Genomic DNA, 26,716 nt, shown 5'->3' on the forward strand with positions numbered 1-26,716 from the left:
TTTTCAAGCTCTATAAATCGGGCATAAAACTTTTAACCTTTGACACAATCGAAAAACAGGCCTGTTTTTGCATCCTGGGCAGTCGAGACTGGAGAATTGCGTACCCTAGGGGTTAATTAGGTTATATGGTTACCATACAGTGTAGTAAATGGTTTCCTGGTGTACAGGAAACCACTAGGCTTGTCACTCAGTGCAGAGTCACCCACAGGCAGAAGGAAGAGGAAAAAATGAAGGAAAGAAAGACGGAAGAGGGAGTGTAAAGACACCCATAGGCAGAAAGAACAGTGCAATGAAGGAAAGAAAGACAGAAGAGGAAGAAAGGAAGAGAGGAAAGGGCAGACACCCAAAGCAGCACTACATCGAGTGAGTGGATGATGAGTGCCCTCACCTACCACAGCAGTATATAATAATGTTTGCTTTCAAACACCTATGCTTTCCTTACAATTTACAACCTGGATATGGAATAGTTAACACTTTTTTTACTTCCAGAAATATTGGTAAACACTAACTAATGCAGGATAACAACTTTACTGATGCGCTGGTGGCTGTACAGGTCGAAAAGTGTGGTTCCTTCAATAGTTCTTTCCAGCACATTAAACAGATCTTAATATAACAGAGACGGAATAACCATCAAACTTATACCTTACATCTAGCTCTTCAGACTTCTCTATCTATCAATAAAAACCCCAACTAATGCAAATTAATGACTTTGCTGATGCGCTGGTGGGTATACGGGTCAAAAGGTGTGGTGCCCCTGATGGTCTTTTCCAAGGGTTCAACATAAACATCAGCTGCCAGCTCTTGCACGGGAATTTCCTTGTCCGTTTTCGCCACCTTCACTGCCTCATCCACCTCCTTACGTACTTCGCTGTCGATTTTCTGTGCCACAGAAAGAAAGACTTAGTTCTTTGCCTATAACTCAACAAGGGCACTGCTGTTAATGTGAATGTGAACCTCACTCTTCCACTCTCCAGCAGTCCACACCCACCTTTTAGGGAATAGGGAAGGAGCTAAAGAAAATTTGCTTTGTGACAGGAAAGGAAATGAGTAACACTCGTTTTGCTAAATTGTCCCACTACAGCAGTCCACCATCCTCTTTTGGGGGCTTAGGGAAGAAGCTGAGGGATATTCGTTGTTGTTTTATGCCTATTAACTAATGTTCATGCTGCACATGCAGTGAGGTGCAGACAGAAGGATCCATGCTGTTGGGTAAAGAACCTCCCAAACACCTTTTCCTAAGTGATTTATATTGCTTATTACTCCTATTGTCCTATTCTGTGTTATGTAAATCCTTGAAACACTGCCATGCTGTGCATAAATATTATACAAATGGATTTTAACCAGCCATACCCAAAAATAAATCACTAAGGAAAAGGTGCTACGGAATCTCCTCACCTGACTAGAATATGGGTGTAGGTGACTGAAGTGCTGTATATCAGCAAGCAAAAGCCGATTAATATTGTTAATGGTACTGGAGGGGAAAAGTTATCCGATAATTGGAATCATATTGGAATCAGCTAAGTAATGAAGAAAAATATGTAAATGTTTGTTTTACCCAAAGACCCTAGATTCTAACACTTACTTCTCTACCATTTTAGGTGTAAACTAAAGCTGTAATGAAGATTATTTTTCAGAGATATGGTCATATTCCACATTCTGTTGACTGTCATAAATGGGAAAATGCTTGAACTAAAACATACACAATATTTAGACCACAATATTATATCACTGTGGTTAGAGAGAACCTTGACGCAAATACCCTGACACAGTCTTCTGTCAAAGAGCTGTGGCGGACCGGTATGAACTTGCGAGTCTCTCTCTATCGTACTCTCACACATACACACAGGTCACCGACAGAGACGAAGCTCTTCCTGGATCGTGGGGAAATAATAGCTGAATCTGCGACAAAAAGGAGACAAGCCTATTGTGATTATGAGAATCAGTGCGTGAGTGGTGGTCCCATCAGACAGAAGTTAAAAAAAACGTGGTTTCGGTCATAAAAAGTACAAGATATAGTGGAAATAGAAAGTCTCCATATACAGTATTTGCATCATGGCAGAAAGGGATGGTACTTTGTTTACAACTGGTGAGAAGGATTTTGCAGGCTTCTCCGAAGATGATGTGGGAAATGGAAGTACTAAGCTGAACCAAACAAGAGTAGCAGGAGTAGAGAAAACAGCAGAAAGGAATGTCTAGGAGTTAAAAAAGGTATGGGCAATAATTAAAGAGTTACACAAACAGACCTTAGAGCAGGAGAAAGAGATAAAAATTCTAAGGAATAAACTGGAAAAAGTTTCTACACGCAGTGATGAACAAGAAAGTCACAGAATTAAACGTGAGTAATGAGTCTGCCTCTATTGAAATAAAACAGCTCAAGAGGGAGAATAAGTGGCTGGAAGGAAGGTTGCTGGTACACTGAAAGCAGTGATGAGAAATAGGGAGGTGAGTATGGATGTTAAGAAGTCATTGCATGATAGTATTGTGATCCCTACCCTGACGTATGGAAGCGAGGCATGGACCTTGCAAGAGGGGAACAAGTCAAGAGTGAGAGCAGTGGAAATGAGTTACTTGAGAGGAGCATGTGGAGTGACGTGGAGGGACAGGTTGACGAATGAAGAAGTGAAGGAACGTTGTGGGGTAGATGTGGATGTGGTTGAAAAGATTAGGAGAAATACACTGAGGTGGTTTGGACATGTGGAGAGAATGGAGAATGAAAGACTGACCAAGAGGGTGTATGTAGGTGAGGTGGAGGGAGGGAGAGGGAGGGGTAGACCGAGGATGAGGTGGAGGGATGGAGTTGAGAGGTATATGAGGGAGGGGGGGGTGAGTTGGGGGGAGGGGAGTCAAATGGTGGGTGACAGAGTGACTTGGAGGCATTTTGTCTGCGGCCACCCTTTGCGGGATTAGGGCGTTGGGCTATAGATAGATAGATAGAAGAAGAAAGGGGCGGGATGAAATGTAAACCAGATGAGTATGAATCCAAATCAAGGATGCAAGATGAGCACATTAAGGAAATCAAGGAGCAACATAAGAGGTGGAAGAAAATTCAGGAGGAAGGAAATGTAAATTTGAAAGAGATTATAAAACAGCAAAGCAAGGAAACAGTGGAGAAGGAAGTGGTTAGGGTACTGAGAAGTAGAGAATCTTTAGTCAGGGATGTAGCAGATAAGAAAAAATGTGTAATAATTTTAGGAGTAAAAGAAAAACATATGACAGTAAGATCAGAAAGAGAAGAACTAAGTAAGGTTAAAGAAATAATAGATGTAGTTATGGTAGGTAACAATGAAGCTCATGAAAAGATTGAAGAAGTGTTTAGGTTAGGAAAGTACCAGGAAGGAGGGGTAAGGCCAATGAAGGTAAAGTTTAAGTCCCAGGTAATGGTAAATGAAATCATCAATAAACATGGAAATTATCAGACAAAGAAGGGTTAAAAAATGTCTGGATAAGGAGAGATGCAAATGAGGAAGAAAGTGATAAAATAAAGAGGTTAGTAAAGGAAGCAAAGGCAAAAAACGAACAGAGAACGGAGGAAGAGAAGACAGTGTTTTATTGGAGAGTTATGGATCAGAAACTGAGGAAGTGGTACCGACGGAGAGAAGGAGAGAAGAGGGTATATATAAAAAAAAAAATACGGAAAAAGTTTGAAAGTGGCATATAATAGTGTTGATGGTTTAATATCGGCAAGGTTAGAAATCAACGATTTCTTGAGGGTAGATGAACCAGACGTTATGTACTTTCTAGAGACCAAGTTAAGAGAAGATACTGATGTCCATATGGGAGATGGTAAATACAATCTGTGGAGAAGAGACAGAAAAGAAAAAATGGAAGGAGGAGTGATGACAGCAGTGAAGAACAACATAAATGTAGATACTGTGGAAATGAGAGAAGGCAGGGTTGACGTGATATGAAATTAGAAACTGGAGAGAATAGCAAGAGAGATATGGTGGTAGTGTATGTTCCCCCTAAGACAAGAGCATGGAATGATGATGGATACCAGGACAAGTTGTCAGACATGGCTAGATATCTTCAGAAAATGATTGAGAAAAGCAACAATATAATCTTAATGGGTGACTTTAACTGTAAAGAGGTGAACTGCGAGGAACGGGACTCAGGAGGCAGCGAAGATTCGTGGGGCACTGTATTATTAAACATAACAATGAACACTGTAATGACAATGGGTCAGAGAAGAGACACGGTTCCGAGGTGAGGGGACACCATCAAGATTAGACTTACTGTTTACCAAAGAACCCAAAGTAATAGAATCTTTGAAATATCTGTGTCCTATAGGAAAAAGTGATCATGTAGTCACTGAGTTCCAGATGATAAAAGGGAATGTGGTGCCAAGAGACGAGCTTTATAAGCTGGGAAGATACAACTTTGGGAAACCAAACTTTACTGACTTGAGAAAATTTTTCGAAAATGCGGATTGGAGAAAATTCTGAGAAACAAGAGAGATACAGGGAAAGTGGGATATCTTTCTAGACCTCTATAATTCAGGAGTGGAAAAATTTGTGCCAAGAGTAAAGGGGAAAGCAAACAGGAAAAATCTATCTATCTATCTATCTATTGCCAGATGCCTCAATCCCATTTGGGGTGGCCACAAACAAAACGCCTCCACGTTGCCCTGTCCCCCACCATTTCACTGCCCTGCTCCCAACTCACACCCACCTCTCTCATATACGTCTCCACCTCATCCCTCCATCTCATCCTCGGCCTCTCCCTCCCTCTGCCCCCCTCCACCTGACTCACATACACTCTCTTCGTCAGTCTTTCACCCTCCATCCTCTCCACATGGCCAAACCACCTCAGTGTGTTCCTAATAACGCTTCCTATCACATCCACATCCACACCACAACGCTCCTTTATATCCTCATTCGTCAGCCTGTCTCTCCATGTGACTCCACAGGCTCCTCTTAAAAGGAGTGGTTTAATAGAAGGTGTATGATAGCAAAAAAAAAAGGAGAGACATGGCATGGTACAATTGGAGAAAGAGAGGTAATAACTGAACAAAGGAAGAATATAAAAGAACTATATTCTGTACCATATAAAACTCAACATAAGCCCCTCCCACTTGGTGAAGACAGGTGGAGCCTTGACCTTTCCTTAGTGATCAGTGGCTGACCATGTTCAATTAAAAAGGCGCACAAAACACTGTTGTCCACGCTAAATTTGCCTTTACTGACCTCTGGGGATCTGTTGTGGGACAGGCTTGGATACCCCATGAGATCAATACTATTTCATACCTGATCTCTCTCTCCTTACATATATATATCTATCTATCTATCTATCTATAGCCAGACACCCTAATCCCGCAAAGGGTGGCCGCAGACAAAACGCTTCCAAGTCGTTCTGTCACCCACCATTTGACTACCCTCCCCCCAACTCACCCCCCTCTCCCTCATATACCTCTCAACTCCATCCCTCCACCTCATCCTCAGTCTACCCCTCCCTCCACCTCACCTACATACACCCTCTTAGTCAGTCTTTCATTTTCCATTCTCTTCATATGTTCAAACCACCTAAGTGTATTTCTCCTAATCTTCTCAACCACATCCACATCCACCCCAAAACGTTTCTTCACTTCTTCATTCGTCAACCTGTCCCTCCATGTCACTCCACAGGCTCCTCTCAAGTAACTCATTTCCACTGCTCTCACTCTTGACTTGTTCCCCTCTTGCAAGGGCCATGCCTCGCTTCCATACGTCAGGGTAGGGATCACAATACTATCGTGCAGTGACTTCTTAACTTCCATACTCACCTCCCTATTTCTCATCACTGCTTTCAATGTACCAACAACCTTCCTTCCCTATTGTACCCTTTCATGCACTTCATCCCCCAAAGTTCCATCCTTACTCATCACACTACCCAAGTACTTGAATGCACTCACATTCTCCATATCCTCACCATCCAACCTCACTGCACACTCCATGACTTCATTCCTCTCGAACACCATAACTTTACTTTTGTTTACATTAACTTTCAGCTTCCTCCTCCGACACACTGTCCCAAATTCATTCACCAAACCTTGCAACTCCCATTCATCTTCACTCAACAATACTGTATCAGCAAACAGCATATAATACATTTTATATATATATATATATATATATATATATATATATATGTAATGTATGTATGTATATATAATTAGTGAACAAAGTCCCAACCAGAAATTCTAATAAGGCAGACATATGGCAGTGGCTTGATGATAATCATATACCTTATGATGCCTGTGAGATGAAAGCTGAGCTGCTTCAGCTGGTGGCATTAATCAAAGACAATGAAAAATACGAAATAGATGAAACAGCTCGTAACAGTGGGCATGAGGTGCTAAGACTGCCCCCATATCACTGCAACCTTAACCCCATTGAACTCATATGGCCACAAGTAAAATCTGAAGTAAAAAGAAATAATTCAAAAGCAGACCAGACAATCAAAAGGACAGAGGAAATTACAAAAACTACCATCTCCAATGTGTCTGCAGAGAACTGGAAAAAATGTATCAGCCACATAAAGAAAATAGAGGAAGAATACAGGAAAAAGGATATTGCTGCTGTGCAACTGTTTGATAGCTTCGTCATCACTCAGAGTGACTCTGACAACAGCAATGATGATGATGACTGAAACATACACACACACACACCTCTCTCGTTACATGATGCATTTACCCTTTTTCGGACTTCCCTTCATTGCAAGCAAATTTTGAATATGTATTTTTGCTTTAGGGTTCCTGTAAAGTATTGTTAGGTTAATTTAATTTAATACAAACATTATTCTGCATTTGTAAATTTTACTCACAATTCATCTGAATAAACCGATATCCATGTTACTAATTTTGTTTCTTTAATATCATTAGAGAGAGAGAGATAGAGAGAGAGAGAGAGAGAGAGACAGAGAGAGAGAGAGAGAGAATCATTATTATCTCCTGAAGAACAGCTGCCCGTGCCCTGGGGAGTTCAAGTCATGTATAGAGAGCATAAAGGTGAGGAACTGAGTTTTGGTTTAGTTCAGGGGTTCCCAACCTTTATTTACCCATTACCCCATTTTCCACACCTCTCTTCACTCATTACCCCTCATTGCTTATGTTTCCACAATTGCATTTTAGCTGCTTAACATTTTGATGCCTAGATTTTAGTTTGAATGTAGGACTTAATTAAAGGTTAGGCTAAAACCAAGAGAGTTATTGCAAGGAGTAATTTATTTTTATTATTAACACTGATACCAAATACACATGACTTTATACATTCATCTCTGAATTTTAGTATAGGTCCGAAGTCTATCATAACTGGTACGATTTTTAGATTTTTTTTTTTTTTTTTTTTTTTTTTACCTCCCCCATTACCCTTCACAAAAGACCAAATTACCCCACTTGGGGTAATTTACTCCAGGTTGGGAACCCCTGGTTTAGTTGGAGGCTGACCACTCACCCCGCCCATCAGTACCGGATGTCCAATAGCCCTTGTCTACGAGAGGAAATGTCTCCACCTGTCTTCACCGGGTGGGAGGGGCTTATATTGAGTTTTATATGGTACAGAGTATAGAAATGAAAACACAAGAATATGTAGAGAGGAAGAAAGGAATTTTGAAAAAGGTTTATCTATCTATCTATTGCCAGACGCCTCAGTCCCATTTGGGGTGGCCACAAACAAATCGCCTCCAAGTCGCCCTGTCCCCCGCCATTTCACTGCCCTGCTCCCAACTCACACCCCCCTCTCTCATATACCTCTCCACCCCATCCCTCCATCTAATGCTCAGCCTCCCCCTCCCTCTTCCCCCCTCCACCTCACTCACATACACTCTCTTCGTCAGTCTTTCACCCTCCATCCTCTCCACATGGCCAAACCACCTCAGTGTGTTCCTCATAACGCTCCCTTTCACATCCACATCAACACCACAATGTTCCTTTATATCCTCATTCGTCGGCCTATCTCGCCATGTGAATCCACAGGCTCCTCTTAAATAACTCATTTCCACTGCTCTCACTCTTGACTTGTGTCCTTCCAACAACGTCCAAGCTTCACTTCCGTACGTTAGAGATGGTATCACAATACTGTCATGTAGTAACTTTTTCACTTCCATGCTCACTTCCCTGTTTCTTATCACTGCTTTCAAAGAACCAGCAACCTTTCTTCCCTGCTGTACCCTTTCAAGCACTTCACCCTCCAAACCTCCATCCTTACTCATCACACTACCCAAGTACTTAAATGTACTCACATTTTCCAATTCCTCACCATCCAACCTCGCTGTACATTCACTGACTTCACCTCTCTCAAAGACCATCACTTTACTCTTCCCTACATTCACCTTTAGATTCCATTTCTTACACACTCTCCCAAACTCATCCACCAAGCCTTGCAGCTCCCCTTCGTCTTCACTTAACAACACAGTATCATCTCCAAACAACAGTACAGGGAGTTTCCAAACACTATCCTCTCTCACCAGGGCCACTCCAACATCCACTACCCTACCTTGTACCTCTTTTATTACCCCATCCATGTACAGATTGAACAACCATGGAGACATGACACATCCCTGTTTCAACCCAACTTTCAGAGAGAAAAATTCACTTAGTTCACCATCCACACACACTGCAGCCTTCACACCATCGTCCATACTCTTCACAGCATTCAACAACTTCCCATCTACTCCATATATTCTTAACACTTTCCACAATCCTTGTCTATCCACCCTGTCATATGCATGCTTTCTCCAAATCCATGAAAGCCGCATACAACTTCTTTCCCTTCTCTAGAAACTTTTCCACTAAAGATCTAAGAATGAATATCTGATCTACACAACCTCTTCCCTTCCTAAAGCCTCTCTGTTCTTCTCCAACTAATTTCTCTGTTCTTTCTCTAACTCTGTCAATAAGTATCCTACCATACACTTTTCCTATTATACTAAGAAGACAAATGCCCCTATGATTACCACACACTTCTTTTTCCCCTTTTCCTTTGTACAAGGGAATAATTATACCTGACTTCCAATCCTCCGGGACTCTACCTTCCTCCCAGGCTAATCTGCACATCTTCCACATGCATTCTACTACTATCTCTCCTCCATGCTTCAGCATTTCACCACACACTCCATCAATTCCTGGGGCTTTCCCAGATTTAACTTTCTTCATTGCTTCCACAACTTCTATCCTACTGATTTCTTCCTGTCTTCTCACCTCCCTCCTTCTCCCAGCCATTCCCCAGCCACTTATACTCGCATTACTTCCATCCTCTACGTTCAACAATTCCTTAAAGTGTTCTCTCCATCTGCTCACTTTTTCTCCCTTCTCCACTAGTAATCTACCATTTTTATCTTTCACTCCCCTGCTAACTTCACTTCCACCCTGTCTTACTCTTTTCACCTCTTTCCAGAACATTTTCTTACAGTCCCTCCACTTTACACTCAAATTCCTTCCAAATTCCTCATCCACTCTCTTCTTACTCTCTCATACTAATCTTTTCACCTCTCTCTTTCTTTCTACATATAACTCTCTCTTCCGCCTCTCAACTTCTTCCACGCCCCTATTTCTCATCCATTCATTGCATGCTTTCTTCTATTGTGCCACAGCCTGTTTCACCTCTTCAGTCCACCACGCTGTTCCTTGCAACCCCCTCCGTCTTCTCTTCCTTCCACACACCACATCACATGCTGCACATATTACTTCTGTAAATATGCTACACACACCTTCCACGTCTCCCATCTGCTCCAATTCATATTTGCCCAATCGTTCCTCCACTTCTCTCTTATACTCTGCCTTTTTCTCATTCTCTTGTAACCTTTCCACTCTCCTTGCAACTACTCCTTCCTCTCGTCTTTCCCTTCTTCTATTTCTCCATTCTAATTGGACCTTGATTCTGGCCACCACCAAGTAGTGGTCAGAAAAAGGTATAATAAACAAATGTAAGGATGAACCCAAACTGTTTTACAGACTTGTCAATGGCAAACTGAAACAAAAGGAAGGAATCACCAAACTGAAAGTAGGAGAGGTCTATAAAGATGCAGCAATGCAAGCTGAAATAATGAACAAATGTTTCCAGTCAGTTTTCATTAATGAAAAGGAGTTTGTGGAAGGGGAGGGAGTGATTAGAAATGTAGTGATAAAAGATATAAAAGTGGAAGTACTGGAAGTGTATAAATTACTGGAAACTCAAGATGTACGGAAAGCCCCAGAACCAGATGGAATCTCTAATTGGGTACCGATGGAATGCAGAGAACAACTGGCAGATAAGATGCACAGTTTAATTGTGAGTTCTCTAGAAGAGGGGAAAGTGCCTCAAGAATGGAAGAGGGCAAATGTGGTACCAATTTATAAGGGAGGAAACAGGAAAGAATCCCTGAATTATAGACCAGTGTCCCTAACCAGCATGGTCGCAAAATTGTGCGAGAGAATCCTGAAAGATAGATGGATAAAATATCTGGAAGAGATGAATATTTTGGCTGAAAGTCAGTTTGGATTCAGAAGTGGAAGATCATGTGTTTCCAACTTGTTGAGCTTTTACTCAAGAGTGATTGACATGCTACAGGAGAGAGACGGTTCAGTGGACTGCGTGTACAGTGGAGTCTCTTTTATCCAAAATTCTTTTAATCGTAATATGCCATTAACTGTAAGTTTTACTAAAACATTCTCATTTCGATTAACTGCAAAAATCTGAAATCTATCCGAAAATTCAAACACGGTGGGCTTGTTTTGCGCCACTAGCGTTAGTTTACAGTTGCTCTGCTAGTCACTAGAGCGATCATTATTTGAGTGAAGATTTATTTAAGTTCAAAGTTTCTATTACAGTTACACAAGTGCAGTTACATACATAGTTATTACAGTGTATTAAGTGTTTTGGTGATGGCTGAGTGGCTTTTGGGGTGCTGGTGGTGGTGGTGGGCTAGACGTTGCCAAAAATAGGTGATGGGTGAATACTGTTCCTTTTTATTCTACAAGTTATTACAGTATCTTTTATCTGAGAAAATCGATTAAACGAAACTTTGAAAGTCCCATGATTTTCGGATAAAAGAGACTCCACTGTATTTAGATTTGGAGAAGGCCTTCAACAAGGTACCCCATAAGAGACTAATATGGAAACTAGAGCATATAGGAGGACTAAAGGGAAACCTCCTGGAATGGATGAGAGACTTTTTGAGAGACAGACAAATGAGGACAATAATAAAGGATAGGATATCTGGATGGACGGAAGTAACAAGTGGAGTCCCACAGGGCTCAGTGTTGGTGCCAGTAATGTTCCTGATTTACATAAACGATATGGTAGATGGAGTGAACAATTATGTAAGTTTGTTTGCTGGCGATGCAAAGATCTTGAGGAAGGTAGAGGTTGAGGAAGATTGTAAAATGCTGCGGTAGGATCTGGATAGAATACATGATTGGAGTCAGATGTGGGAAATGATTTTCAACCCAAAGAATTGTAAAATATTGAAAATGGGTAAAAGTACCAAGAGGCCATCAATGAATTATTTGATGAGTAATGAACCAATCACAAAAGCAAGAGAAGAGAAAGATTTGGGAGTGCTCGTCCAGGATAGTTTGCCACTTGAAAAACATATTAGCAAGACAGAGACACATATAAACTCTTGACTAACATAAGAGTAGCATTTCATTATATGGATGAGGAGATGATGAAAAAATTGATAGTGGTCAAGATCTGCCCCAGGTTAGAATATGCAGCAGTAGTATGGTCCCCACACAAAAAGAAAAATATAAACAAGACTGAGAGAATACGAAGAACACCAACCAAGATGGACCCCAGTCTGGCAGATCTGTTGTACAGAGAGAGGATGGAAATGCTGGATTTGCCTTCCTTAGAGGAAAGGAGAAAGAGGGATGACATAATTGCAGTGTTCAGGACCATGATGGGAGTAGATAAAACCGACAGAGAAGATCTGTTTGTATGGGATAAGAGGACATGAAATGAAATTGAAGAAGCCAAGCTGCTCGAAGGATATAAAAAAAAATGTAGTTTTCCTTGCATATGCATAGACCTGTGGAATAGCCTGGAAAAAGAGATCGTCCAGTCTAAAAACTTAAACGAGTTTAAGGCTAAATTTGACTTACTGAGAAACAGAGACGGGACCCCACGGGTGTAGTTCATTTCCTGTATATCACAATTAGGTAAATAAACACACACACACACACTCTCTCTCTTTGCCAGTATTCCATCAATGGTATGATTTAAATTTAATGTTTACTTTCAATGGTACATGAGCTGTGTGAAGAAATGAGTTTCTTTTCATTTTTTCCATTAATCTTCAGTAAAATGTATACAGTTAAATAATACACACAATTATCGCTGCCTTTCTTTGAGTTTAAGGAATTTAGTGCTAAATTTGGTCGTATCTAATTTTTGTTAGCTAATATGAAAAAATGATAGTACTGTACTTAAAAAGATTACATTAATATATCACATCTAAATATTTAACAATTCCTTTTGCTTTTATAGTTCAATTTTTATTATAAAGATGCTACAAAATGACAGCTGTGCTATACTTCTGTATATTAAAATGTTCTTAAGACACATTAATACATTACTCCTTAGTAACATCTTTGCCACTGGGCAAATAATAGGAAACATACCAGTAGAGCACATGCCTTAATTTTTTTGCTTCCCTAAAATTATGCAACACTCAGTCATTAGACACGTAGTAAATACATAACATTTACCTTCTATATCTAAGCAGATCTAGGCAATTTAACGATAAATGAAATGCATCATGTATGTACGCTTCTGGTCATTACCCAAATAATAAAACACAACACTTATACCCGAAAGTACTGTACAAAAAATCTTGGCCAGCCGGCCATTATCCATTAAATGAAACGACATTTATATTTAACCGTACAGTAGGATCTTGCCAATAACACCTAATTGGTGCCAGAAAAATGCCGTTATTAGCGAAAACGTTATTTGCGTGACATTAAAATACATGTATAAAGGGTTTATTGGTGCCACCACTCCAGGACTTTATCCATTTTTCCCACCTGGAGTCCTCCTATCACTACTTTTTTTTTTAGCTGAAATAATAAGATTAGTTATTAAATCATCATGAGTAATATAAAACTCACCTTAATGGAGTTATGAGGTGTTTGGTATGATGATTGTCTTGAGGTTCGTGCATGGATGCTACTGCATCGTACCCCCTGACCCCTTGCTGGCCTCATCCCCACTCCTGCCTTTCACGCCAGGGTCACCCACCTCCATCAACACTTCATCAAACCCCATAAAGTCAAAATCTTCAGAAAAGTCCCCAGTGTCATCATCTATTCAACCCTTCACTGTTGTTCTTCCTCGGCTGGCTAGCTTTGTGAAAGAGAGTGAGTGATGAGTGACTGATGGTGGGCATTCACTCGATCGTGATACTGTTTCTGGTATTTTCTTGAAATCTGATTTACAAATCCAATCATTAGTCATTAATTCTGATGGCTGCTCTCTCTCTGTCTCAGCAGACTTGAGTTGTGGCTGGAGTGCCGACCAGGCATGTTTAATGGTTGCCAATGTTGTATTATTCCAGGCATTGACGAAGAAATTTACGGCCTGTTAAATGTTACATTTCTTCCACAATGCAGCAACAGTCATTATGTTAGGGGTTGCAGGTATGCCAGGTGGAGCAGGTGAGTCATGTGGAGCTGTGGAGGTGGAGGGGGAGGCAGATTGTGAGTCAGGTAGGGCAGTGGAGGTGGAGGAGACAGCAGTGGGCGAGTCAGGGGAGGTGGGGAGGGGAGGATCCTCCATCTCCTCCTCGCTACTGCTCACATTTTCGGTGATTTCCTTCATCTTTTCTTGTTTGTCTGTTTCATTCCTCATCTTTATATGGGCATATTTGCACTATAACAAATTGACATTCACAAAATAACTGTTATTCAATTGAATCCAAACATTATTATAGAAACTGGGTATCTATTCTAACTTACCGTTATTGCCGAAAACGTTATTGTCGAAATCGTTATTGGTGAGATCCTACTGTATGTAACTTTTTGATCATTAGCCAATTCAGGCCAGACAACCTGAGACATAATCTATGGTGGAAAAAATTCACCTGCTTTAATCCCTGAGGTTGGATTTAAAACACCTGTAGTCAAGGACTGTTCCTCATATAAATCATGAATAAAACCATTTTCCATTAAACAGAGCTTGAATGTCCAAGTTCAGTGTATGCCAGCCACTTACATGGGTAGTATAGTGTACTGTAATGGGTCACATTTCATACACTAAAAATGTTATGTCTTTCAAGAATTTAAGACAGTTTTCAGTCAAGTATATCTTATTTACTTTGAAGAGCTCACCATTGAAGGTTCTGCGGTTGAAGGAAGTGACGCATTTTGGTCACAGAGTCTTCTCCCATGATAAATATTTGTTCTGAGATGATGCTCGAATCCGGGCATCATTTACGCACACAAACACTAGTAGCTTACACACAGTCGCCCATACCTATACATCACCAGAAGACATTCACACTTTGATTTACCATCTTTCTTTTGTGTATATGATATATCTATCTATTTATTTATTTACCTATCTACCTATTTATTCATCTACTGTATATATACATATATATATATATGTATATACACCAAGTCCTCGTATTTGGATGCATTTTACTCTGACGCCTTGTTTTTTGTGCAAGAAAAAAGTTTCCGAGTTGTCTCACAATTCGCGAATTTCCCCACAATTCAATGCTCCCAGCTGGCTGCCAACAATGCATACTGATGCTCATTAGTTGGCAGCCACCTGAAGACCACCCTGTCCACCATAACCAACATGACAACCACCTTCGATACATACACCATGACTATGCCTGAGGCTACCAACATCCTATCGACCTTGAGTGATCTGAAGTCTCAAGTGATGGCTTTCTACAACAGAAACATAAAGGAGCTGAGACAAGCCCAGATCACACGATATTTTCATGAGAGATAGAATGTGGATGCTATTCTGCAAGACTTGGACATACCAGCAGGGGTGGATGAAAGAGGAGAAGTGGACAGAGAGGAAGTCGAGGTACTGGAGCCTGAGTTCAACTTCGAGGGCTTTGGCATAGGTGATGGGGCTTCCCCAGAGAGGACCATGTCACCTAATAACTAGCCCATCTACCCTCAACACACCTTCACCTGCCACTCAAGCCAGTCTTCACTTTATTTCTGGTAAGGATTTTTGATGTTGCAGCTGTTTATAACAGCTTTAATGTCTTTTCAGGTACTGTACATGTTTATTGTGTTATGCTGTTTTAGCACTATTAAACCCTCTTCATTTAATTTTGGGTAGGGCCTGTTTGATGTCATAGTGCTTTCTGATAGAGTAGGCACATGTACCACCGGAACGCTCATCTATTTTTCCCATTGATTCTTAACTTCCCAATTCGATGTTTCGCATTTCGTGTTTTGGAGGAATATCCACGCCATGAAAAACGAGGATTTACCATACACACACACACACCACTCGCTGGCTCTGTGGTAGCGCTCTTGCTTAGCATCTGCTGAGACGGGGGTTCATGCCTTGCTCGGGATGCGAAAAAGTTTCACTAACGAAGCGGGTGGTCACTGTCCTCCTTGAGCAAGAGGATGGGTGTGTGCGTGTGCGAAGGTCAAGGCTTTGCCCTTAGATCGGACTATATGACCTCTCAGCTCTCTTCCAGGAGGGTTAAAACCTGATGATCACAACCTTCACGTGATCCTGACCTACCCGGTGAATTACACACAGTACCAAATTGCAAACCTTGTACATATAGTGTACTCATGAAGATGCCTAGGCAAGATCTATATGTACTGTTTTTCCAACAACTAAAGGATTGTTTCATTGCATGAGTATATGCTGAGCTTCAACAAAGTTGCCAAATGTCTTTCATCCCTTTGTCTTTGAGTTACTGTCCTCTTATTGCCCTCATCTTTTTTTTTTTTTTTTTTTTTAATGCAAGGAAGAAGGAACCAAAGGCCATGAGTCCACAATAACAGTTCCCACCAGAAGAAAAACAATATACCAGAGAGAGCCAAATTCAAGATCCGATCATTTCGAGATGCCTGGACACGCTGCATTTGAAAGAATGGAGATTATAGGCAGCAGGAAATACAGACGGAGGGAGACAGTTCCAGAGTTGACCTGTTGCATAAATGATGGACTGGGAGTAACGGTTAACTCTTACATTAGAGAGCTGGACAGAAAAGGGATGAGAGTTTGCTGCTAGATGGGTGCTATGCGCCCGTCGTAGAGGTGGAGGAATGCATACAGAGAGTTCAGAGGAGCAGTGACCATTAAAGTAGCGATAGAAAAGAGATAAAGATGCAACAGTGCTGCGAAGAGACAGAGGTTGTAGGGAGTCAGTAAGGGGAGGGGAGTTAATGAGACGAAAAGTCTTTGACTCCACCCTATTGATAAGAGCTGTATGCGGGGAGCCTCCCCACACATAAGAGTTGTACTCCACACAGGGGCAGATAAAACCCCTGTATAGAGTCAACAATTGTGCCGGGGCAAAGAAAGAATGGAGTCGGCTTAGCACACCTCATCTCTTGGAAGTAGATTTTACAAGAGATGTAATATGATCATTCCAAGATAAGTCCCGAGAGAATGAAACCACAAGCATCTTCAAGGATGATGCAGGATTAAGCTGAATATTATTAAACATTAGTTATACCTGTGGAAGATTTTGTCGGGTTGAGAGGTGTAAGAACTGAGTCTTAGATGCATTAAAACAACCAGATTATTTTTACCCCAGTCAGAGATACGAGCCAAGTCAGACATTAGGTGTGCCATAGCCTCATCCCTTGTTTGTTGAAGTAACTGCTGAGATGCAAGTTGCGGGAACCGAATGGAAAGGTGAAGGGTGGAGTCATCAGCATATGAGTGGATAGGGTTAGATGTACAGCTTAGAAGGTCACTGATGAATAAAAGGAAAAGAATTGGTGATAGGACAGAGCCCTGAGGAACACCACTGTTGATAGACCTAGGAGAAGAACGATGGCCGTCTAGAACAGCGGCTATAGAACGACCAGAAAGGAAGCTAGCGATGAAGGCACAGATAGAAGGATAGAAACCGTAAAAGGGCAGTTTGGAAATTCAAGATTTATGCCAGACTCGATCTTCCTTATTATAAGCAGTAAATCATTTTCTTATTTAGACTGCAGTGAGAATGACAAAATATTACAACTAAATTAAGGATACAACAATAAATAAATGCAGGCAATTAACGCTTATTTTGAGTGTGAGTACACTATTTCATCCATCCATCATCCAATCCTATGTTGCCCTATGAGGTGCGTTGGAGTCCGGGGCTAGGCAAGTTGGTTCAGGACCAACTTGCCTACACTATTTATGTACATAAACCCACATGGTATACTGTGTACACCAGTACACAGTATACCTCACAACTTCCTGCTTTTGGCCTTCAACTCTTTTTATCCCTCTCCTTTCCCACTCACCTACTCATCACTATGAACCTTTAATGATTCTGAATAAAACTATTAAGCTGCAAAACAGTATCAAGGTAACACCTTTCTTCCTCACAAAACGACGCAAAACAATGAACATAATTCTCAATAAAAGTCAGTTTAATGTTTCTTCCGTCCATATCTGATATTCTGATATCGACAGTAAATGTTGGTATCAGTAAAACTGCACTAGGTGACTGTGGCTCATATTCTTGTTGGGTACAGAAGCTCCCTAACACCTTTTCCTAAGTGATTTCTTTTGCTTATTACACCTACTGTTCTATTCTGTGTTATGTAAATCCTTGAAACATTGCCATATTCTGCATAAATATTTTACAAATGGATATTAATCAGACATACCCAAAAATAAATCACCGTGGAAAAGATGCTAGGGTGCTCCTCACCCGAAAAGAATACAGGTCTAGGTGACTGGCTCATATTCTTGTTGGGTAAGGAAGCTCCCTAACATCTCTTCCTTAGTTATTTATTTTTGGATATGACTGGTTACTATCTTTCTGTATGTCATTTATGCAGCATATGGTAGTACTGGAAAAAGCTATGTGACACATAACTGAACAGTATGGTGCAGTAACAAAATGAATCACTGAAGAAAAGGTGTTAGCGAGCCTTCTTATCCAACAAGAATACAGGTAAGATGTTTGTGTTTCCTTCGATAATATTCCCTCCCCTTCCCCCTATATCATCATCAGTGACATCTCGCTCCCTCCTTTGAACTCTCAAATACTGGATGGCCATCACAGAAATGCTTACAATGCACCTTATTTCTCACACCTCTCTCTTTTTCAAGCATTTCTCTCCCTCTTCCTACTCCTTCACAATATACTGTACCACTCTCGTCATATATAACTCACTCTCTCTTTAAAAAATTCTGATACCTTGTTCAACTTTCCAAACCAAATTAAGATCTCCCTCTACCAACACAGTCCTCTATCTCAGGTTCACACACTTTCTCTGGTAAATACTGCAGTTTCTGTGCACTGCTGTTTTTGCTGCTACTGTTTTTGTGTACTTCTGTTTTCGCTGCTGCTGTTTCTGTGCTCATGGTGTACATATGTGTTCTTTTTGTGTGTTTTGATCAGTTTATTAGTAGTACTGTATTTTTTTTGGATGTGAGGTTATCTACCATTATCATCATCATCACTGTCATTGTCATTGTTGTCATTTTCATCATCATCATCATCATTGTCACTGTCATTATCATTGTTGTTGTCATCTTCATCACCAGCTTCAACATCATCATCATCCGGACCCTTTTTCCCACCTAAAAATGGGGTGAGGTAGGGCCCAGAGATCAATTAAACCCTGAACAATGGGCTAAAATCTGCTCACATGTCACCTCAGTATAATAATAATAATAATAATTTGGCCTTTTGTTTCTCAAAAGCGCCAGTTCTTCCTTTTGGGAATTCACTAGCGCTCGACACACATACGTTTTTACAATTACAAGAATTGTGACATTTCTTGTATATAATACAAGCTCCATCATATATACATGAAAGTGGCAATAATTAAACCCTATAATCATCTGTCATAGTACCTCTCTCCAGGTCATAGCATTTTGAAAAAAGAAAGGCTTTCAGATGTCTCTTAAAGGATTCAACAGTAGAGTTGTTGTCTTATGGACAATGGCAATCTGTTATATAATCTAGGGGCTCTATATGCAAAAGAACAATCAGAGAAAGATGACTGGTGAATGGCTCCTGGCTCATCAAGACGCAAGGAATCATCTTCACTGCGTAACATCACACCCGGAGATGTCAATGGGAGTTTTAACAATTCAGCAAGATACTTCGGTTCACCAAACTTAAGAACCTTGAATGTAATAAGACACAGTTTAAATTCAATTCTAGCCTTTACTGGTAACCAATGCAACTCAATCAGAAACGGGGTAGTTGAGGTTCTCGGGGGGAGACCAAAGATAAGCCGTGCCGCCCTGTTCAACACAGACTGAACTTTTGTTAGTAGATTATTTAGAAGACCAACCCACAGTGAATTACAATAACCAAAATGAGACAAGACCACTGCTTGGACCAATGTTAAGAGGCACTGTCTATTCAGGAATTTTCTCACAGAGTACAGATTTCTGATATGCAAGTTACACCCTCTTACAACCTGATTAATATGTTCTTTGTAATTTAACTTAGAATTAAAATAAACACCCAGATTTCGAACAGAACTGACTGGATGCAGCTGTGACACGCCAATGTTCAAAGCCAGAGCACTGTCAGTGTCATCACCCCTTCTGTTTCCTCTGATGATGATGATCTCAGTTTTACCATCATTCAGCTTAAGTTTCCTCATAGCCATCCAAATCTTAATATCAGACATTAGAGATTCAAACTTTGTCTTAGTATCGTTGGTATCTGACATCTTAACATAGAGCTGGGTGTCATCAGCATAAAAATGATAGGACACATCATGAGCATCAAGTAGAGACGATAAACTACTTGTGTAGATAGTAAATAGAATTGGACCCAAAACTGATCCTTGAGGGACTCCAAATAGAAGAGGAGCAGAATCACAGCTAGCGTAATTAACAACCACTCTCTGAGATCTGTCCGACAGATACGACTTAAGGAGCAAAAGGGCACTATCACGAACGCCATAAAAATACAGATCATCCAACAATAGTTTATGATCTACTGTATCAAAAGCTGCAGACAGATCCAACAGAACTAGGAGAGAGGACATCCCACTACAAGTGTTTGCCACCAAGTCACTCTGAATCCTTGTTAGTGCAGTTTCAGTTGAATGGTATTTTCTGTATGCTGACTGAACAACAGGAACAACTATGTTGTGTTCCAGTAGTGGTAAGAGTTGATCGAGTATGGCCCGCACAATAATCTTGGATAAAAAAGACGATAATTTGTCATGCTCTCGACATCAAGGCCAGGTTTCTTAATTAGGGGCCAAAGCAAAGCACGTTTCTCAGACTGCACAAAATTACTTTCTAAGAAGCATCTATTTATTACGTTGCAGATAAAATCTGCAGCGTGCTCATACACATCAAGCAGTTGTGACATGTTACATGGATCGAGTGAGCAAAATGTTTTATTAAGTTCTCTGATGTAACATTTGACTTTGTTTACATCCAGGGGATGAAATGTTGAAAGCAAATGATCCCCGGTGCACCGTGACTGGAAGTCAACTGAGTACGCTTCACTAGGAGAACTGCTGTCTAAATCACTTCTTATGCGAAATATCTTACTTGTAAAAAATGAAGCAAAATCAGAAGCCAATTGGGCATCAGATACAGAAGTTGGTTTAACAATTACATTCCTTTGACCAACCAAATTGTTCACAACTGCAGACAGTTTTTTTTTATCACCACCACATGAATCAACTTTATTTTGACGATACCTAGCCTTTTGGGCTCTTACAGTGTGAACGACTGCTCTTCTCGCAAAAACATAACGCAAACGAGTTACTTCAGTCCGCTGCAAGTGCCACTCACGTTCGGCCCTTCTACGTTGTCTAAGCAAAGAATTAATGGATGGACCATACCACGGAGAATTATCACATACAGTGATTGTTTTTACTACCTCAGGACAATAATGGTCAAAAATTGACCTGAGCTCGTTGTTGTAAATATGGAAAAATTCCACAAAATAGCCTGACTTCTAACCTTCGTATCTCAGAAACTACAGCAGTTAGGGATGTAAATTAAAGACCACACTACTCATCAACTCTTTATCTTGTGAATGAAACTATCCCCAGGTCTGTAGGTGGTCCCATTGATGAGTAGGGAGCTGTTGAAAAAGTGTACTTTTCCATGGATAGCAGGGATGCACCTGAGGCGGCACTCCTGGCCACGACTTTGGTCCCGTGGTATGCGGACTGGCCAGCCTTTCATATTGTTGACTGGGAGAGCACTGAGGAGTGTTTGCAATGCTGCCTAACACTGCGGTCATTTTTATACACAATCTTCAACATTACTCATAGATATGGTTTTGAGTCATCATCCTGTACCTGTGGCTCATCTTTGGTTTTCCAGCCATAACAGACTGACACTTTGCCCCACTGGTGTGTGGGAGAACTCTCATAGATGCAATAAAAAGTCTATCTATCTATCTACTGACAGATGCCTTAATCCCATACGGGGTGGCCAGAAACAAATCGCCTCCACGTCACCTGTCCCCTGCCATTTCACTGCACTGCTCCCAATTCACACCCCTCTCTCTTATATACCTCTCCACTCCATCCCTCCACCACATCCTTGGCCTTCCTCTCCCTCTCTCCCCCTCCAGCTCACTCACGTACACTCTCCTCGTCAGTTTCTCACCCTCCATCCTCTTCACATGGCCAAACCACCTCAATGTGTATCTCCTAATGCTCCCTATCACATCCACATCCACACCACAACGCTCCTTCACATCCTCATTTGTTAGTCTGTCTCTCCATGTGACTCCACAGGCTCCTCTCAAATAACTCATTTCCACTGCTCTCACTCTTGACTTGGGTCCTCCAACAACGTCAAAGCTTCACTTCCATACGTTAGATTTCGTATCACAATACTGTCATGTAGTAGCTTTTTCGCTTCCATGCTCACTTCCCTGTTTCTTATCACTGCCTTCAAGGAACCAGCAACCTTTCTTCCTTTATGTACCTTTTCAAGCACTTCACCCTCTAAACTTCCATCCTTACTCATCACTCTAAAATAATAAGTGCCTGCTGAAAAACAATACTCATTTCCCCATAATTTTCAATCAACTTTGCACTATCTTTTTCCATAAGTATTTCTTCTGCTGATAGCACGCATTAATGTAATGAAAATTATATTCCTAAAATTATGATACATCATGAGGCAGACACTTGTACTGCACTTTATTTTCTTAGGCACTTTCTTTTGGCTCAGGACTTATACTTAAAACTTAAGTTCTATAGCACTTATTCTACTTGCACTTGATATCATAATTACAGTGCATATCACATACTTCTCATAATACTACTAAATGCCACAAAATATACAAAAGTACTATCCAAGAAAGCAATTTTCCTCCAGGGGAACTTGGGGATTTCTTTCCTTAGGTGCTAGGGTAACTATAATTATTTACATGTTTAATGTCACAGATCAGTATTGCACTTATAACTTATAAAGAAACCGACACGAAATTCCCCCCTATTTACAATCTCCCATACACCTGTGCTCAGTGGTCTTGGTACTAGTGATAGTCAAAGAAGCACTCCGGGAAAAGCACGACCTTACACTCATCACACCGATAGTATGATTCCTTACATGCTTGGTCCCGACGTTCTGTTGTTGCGCAGACATGGCATCTCCTGTAGGCCAATTGGCCTGCTGGAGTTCTGCCCAGGTACACTAGACAGATACGTGATAGGTAACTGGAACTCACCAATCTGTTTGCCGTCGCAATCTGATATACTGACCTCCTTGCACCTATGTGCTGAACAGTTGCATACTTTTCAAGGAGCTGCTGCGTCAGTTCCTTCTCATACTCGCGTAGAGAAATAGCCTTCTCAACAATCTCCTTGTAAAGAATGAAACTATTCAGAATTCCAGCATCCAGAAGGTGTAAGAATGCCTTCTTGTACTAGCAGCAGGATTTGTGGAGACAATCGATCTCACATATCTGCATGTCCGACTTGTCCACGAGCTGCATGTTGATGTAATCATTAACAGCATCTGGCTTGGACATGGATTCCCAGGTCCTGTGGTCTGTCTTGCCTATGTCCTGCATAACCCCCTTGTGAACTGTGGTCAACATGTTGACCTTCCACTTATCATGCCAGTGAATGGCCAACAAGTTACCACACTTCTTGGTTAGCAAGGCACCTCTCTCGGTCTTCTTAGGGAAGAATGGATATTCCACTGATTGACACACACAGTTCCACAGGTCCCGGTTCCACATTCAAGAAGATACTTCGTCAATGCCAGGAAAGTGTAAAAATTGTCCATGTACAGAATGTGGTTCTTGTGAAAGTATCTGTCCATCAACACTTTTACCACCACAGTAGAAAAGCCATGTGGATCGTCAGAGGAAATGTCCACATCTGTAGCAGAATAGACAGTCAGTCTGGCTGTCAAACAGGACAAAGAACTTCAGTCCAACATGGTGATGTTTTGAAGGAACATGCTGAATAAATGTCAGTCGACCCCGGAACTGAACAAGCGACTTGTCTATCACAACCTTCTGAAATGGCATGAAATGCCTCAGAAATGTGTCCTTGAGGGGCATAAGGATATTCTTTATTTTCCATAATCCATTATTCGATGGCGGGCCATAATTCTTGCTGAAGTCAGGATTGCAAGATTTCAGTCACATCTCATATATTTACTGAAGACAGGTGTGCTGACGATTTCGTCTATGGCCCAATAGTCATAAAGCACGTGTTTTTTCATGCGTGCCATAACCATTATACATGCGAGCCACAGTATTTATCTCCACCACCTCCACAACCTTCCACTCCTTCATTCTGGGGCCCTTGCTCACTGAAATGTCCCGTCAGCATACAGGGAATGCCTGGTGATAGTTGCTTTCATCCACCAGGAACTGAACTGTTGTGATGAAAATAGCCTCAAAAAATGACAGGACTGATGGTGTTCCTGCCCCAAGGTGCTCCCTCTGTACACCAGCCCATCACATCAAAGGCAGGTGTTGTTGGCTCGAAACCTTCACCTTCCTCCCACACAAAAGCATCAAGCCTGTCAACACCGGGGCGGGTGGTACAGCATGATGCTCTCACACCTGGATGCCTCCTGTAACCAGGAGCACACCCATGGACAGGGGAGGAAGGAGAAGGCAAGGTGGAGGTAGAGGCAGCGGAGGACAAGGGTGATGACTCACCTGTAGATGAGACTTCCTGGGAGGTGATGCTGGCTTGCCACGCTGACAAAATGTTGCCGCAGACCTTCATTTTCCCTAGTTAGAAGGACCAGGCTGTAGTGATATAGCCCTTGAGGTGGGGGATTGTGGTGACAAGGGTTGTGATGCGGACTGTCGGCAACGGACTGCCTGCGTGCATAGTGGTGAGACAGAGAGGCAGTGTTCATAGAGAACATGACTGCCACCTTCACCACCCTCTCCCTCACTTTTACCTGCTCTTGGATCGTCCACTTACTCATCAGAGGAAAAGGCATCGCTCTCATATGCCATTCCTGCCTCCTGAAGTTCTGTGAGTATGGTATCTGAAGACGCAGGGGTCGGAGGACAAGACACTTCACTCTCCACATGATATCTTCCCTTCTTCTTGGAGAAAGTTTCCCCAATCTCAGCGAAATTGGACATAGTCATGTCTAAGGTGCATCCAACTGCACTATCACTTAGCCCTTTCACAGCTCCCTTCAGCAGGAGTTTGGAAGGGGTGAATGATGCAACGGGGTTCCATGCACAAAGGACGGAATTGGACAAGGTGGATTCAGAAGACATAGCTGTACACCTGACCAAGGCACGACAGTAACTGAGTCATGCTTATGTGTACTACTGAGTCTCTCCCACAACCATTAGGTGGTGTGATCAAATGGTGGTCACTTCAAACTGATGCACAAAAACAAGTGCAGTTCTGACCGACACACGGCACCATCCAGCCACCAATTTCTTGACAGTTCTAAACAGCACCCAATGGTTAGGGAAAAAAAAAAAAAAAAAAAAAAAAAAAAAAAAAGTCTGCCCTAAATAAATACAATAAACAAATAATAACTAAAACTACTTCAACAAACCTTCAACTCATCTGCAGTCACCAAGTCAGCACCCACGATCCTCTCTTTGAACAGCATAATAGGATCTCGAGTCTGCCGCACTTCCTGAATTTCATCTCGGGTGCGGTAGGATGTGCCGGGGTCAGACATAGAGTGGCCATGGTAGCGATATGTGGCCACTTCCAACACTAGAGGTCCTTTGCCTGAGATGCACAGGTTGATGCAATAACGCAGGGCCTCGCGGACGCTTAGGACATCCATACCATCAACCTGTGAACCAAAGAAATCATCATCACTGTCATCATTGTCACTGTCACTGCCACGACAGCCACCACTATCATCATCAATTCAAAGATGACAGTAAAAAAGTGCAAGATTTCAACAACATAGCTAATGAAATGGACTTTGTGGGGCCTTGCCAGATGTGCACTGGTTAAAACAGTAATACACAACCTCATCATTTAGTACAGCACACTCACCAAAAGATCCACATCAGCCCATCAGTTCGAACCTCTAAATGCGAGACAAGTTCTTAAGGAGCAGTAGCAAAATGCTTATAAGTGTGGCAACTGTGTGTGAGAGGGATAAGGGTATAGGAGGGGAAATAGGTAAGATAATGGCACCAATCCCTCCCTTCCCAGTCCCTCTCACACACAGTTACCAGACAGGCAAGTGTCTGTCAACTGATTCATTATCATCTGTCTCACATGGCGAGTGTATCTGGAGCTTTCCTTGAGTAGGCTATACGTCATTCTCAACTCACCCAAATCCCAGAATACAGACTCTACCACTATTATGACTACTACTAATACTATTAACACAACAACTAACTACTGCCACTAACATAACTATTATTACTACTAATACACATAACAATAATAATAATAATAATAATAATACTGTAATGTAATAATAATAAAATAAATAATAATAATAATAATAATAATAATAACAAAAAAATAATAATAATAATAATAATCAGTCTATCTATCTATAGCCCGACGCCCTATTCCCACAAAGGATGGCTGCAGACAAAATGCCTCCAAGTCGCTCTGCCACCCACCATTTGACTACCCTCCCCCCAACTCACTCCCCCCTCCCTCATATACCTCTCAACTCCCTCCCTCCACCTCATCCTTGGTCTTCCCTCCCTCTCCCTCCCTCCACCTCACCTACGTACACCCTCTTAGTCAGTCTTTTATTCTCCATTCTCTCCACATGTCCAAACCACCTCAGTGGTGGTTTGGACATGTGTAATAATAATAATAATAATAATAATAATAAATAATATTGTTACTAGTACTACTACTACTACTAACTACAGTAGTTACCTATTTATTTACTGTGTAGCCACAATAAGGAAGCTTTGCCATAACTGTTTATGCAGCTATTGATTATCTTTCTAAGCAAAGGTACATTTACATTTGTCTCAATAACTGGCTAACTGTATACTAAAAGGTCACCATATTCCTTTCAGATCATGAGATGGACCACAGCTATATTTCTATAAAGTTACAACTTTACAGCTATTGTGGTTTTCTCTAAAATGTGTTACTGTACAAAGAAAACACTGAGAAGATATGGATTCAGTACTTTTTAGTAGGCTAAATGGCAAAATGTTC

General features: G+C 41.3%; 1 protein-coding gene across 2 annotated transcripts in view; it reads right to left on the reverse strand.

The window, feature by feature from the left end:
- Positions 1 to 281: 281 nt before the first annotated feature.
- Positions 282 to 26,716, reverse strand: part of LOC145412961 (putative pyruvate dehydrogenase E1 component subunit alpha, mitochondrial) — a 132,010-nt gene continuing 105,575 nt past the window's right edge. For both annotated transcript variants that reach the window (XM_080282784.1, XM_080282783.1), the window contains 2 exons: positions 25,116 to 25,364; positions 282 to 879 (listed from right to left, as the gene is read on the reverse strand). In XM_080282784.1, the coding sequence (XP_080138910.1) occupies positions 691 to 879; positions 25,116 to 25,364 (438 nt within the window). In that variant the 3' untranslated portion in view covers positions 282 to 690. The remainder of the gene's footprint in view (positions 880 to 25,115; positions 25,365 to 26,716) is intronic.

The sequence above is a fragment of the Coenobita brevimanus genome, chromosome 94 (assembly GCF_032717465.1).
Source record: "Coenobita brevimanus isolate Jiangsu-jjx chromosome 94, ASM3271746v2, whole genome shotgun sequence".
NCBI classification, from domain to species: Eukaryota; Metazoa; Arthropoda; class Malacostraca; order Decapoda; family Coenobitidae; genus Coenobita; species Coenobita brevimanus.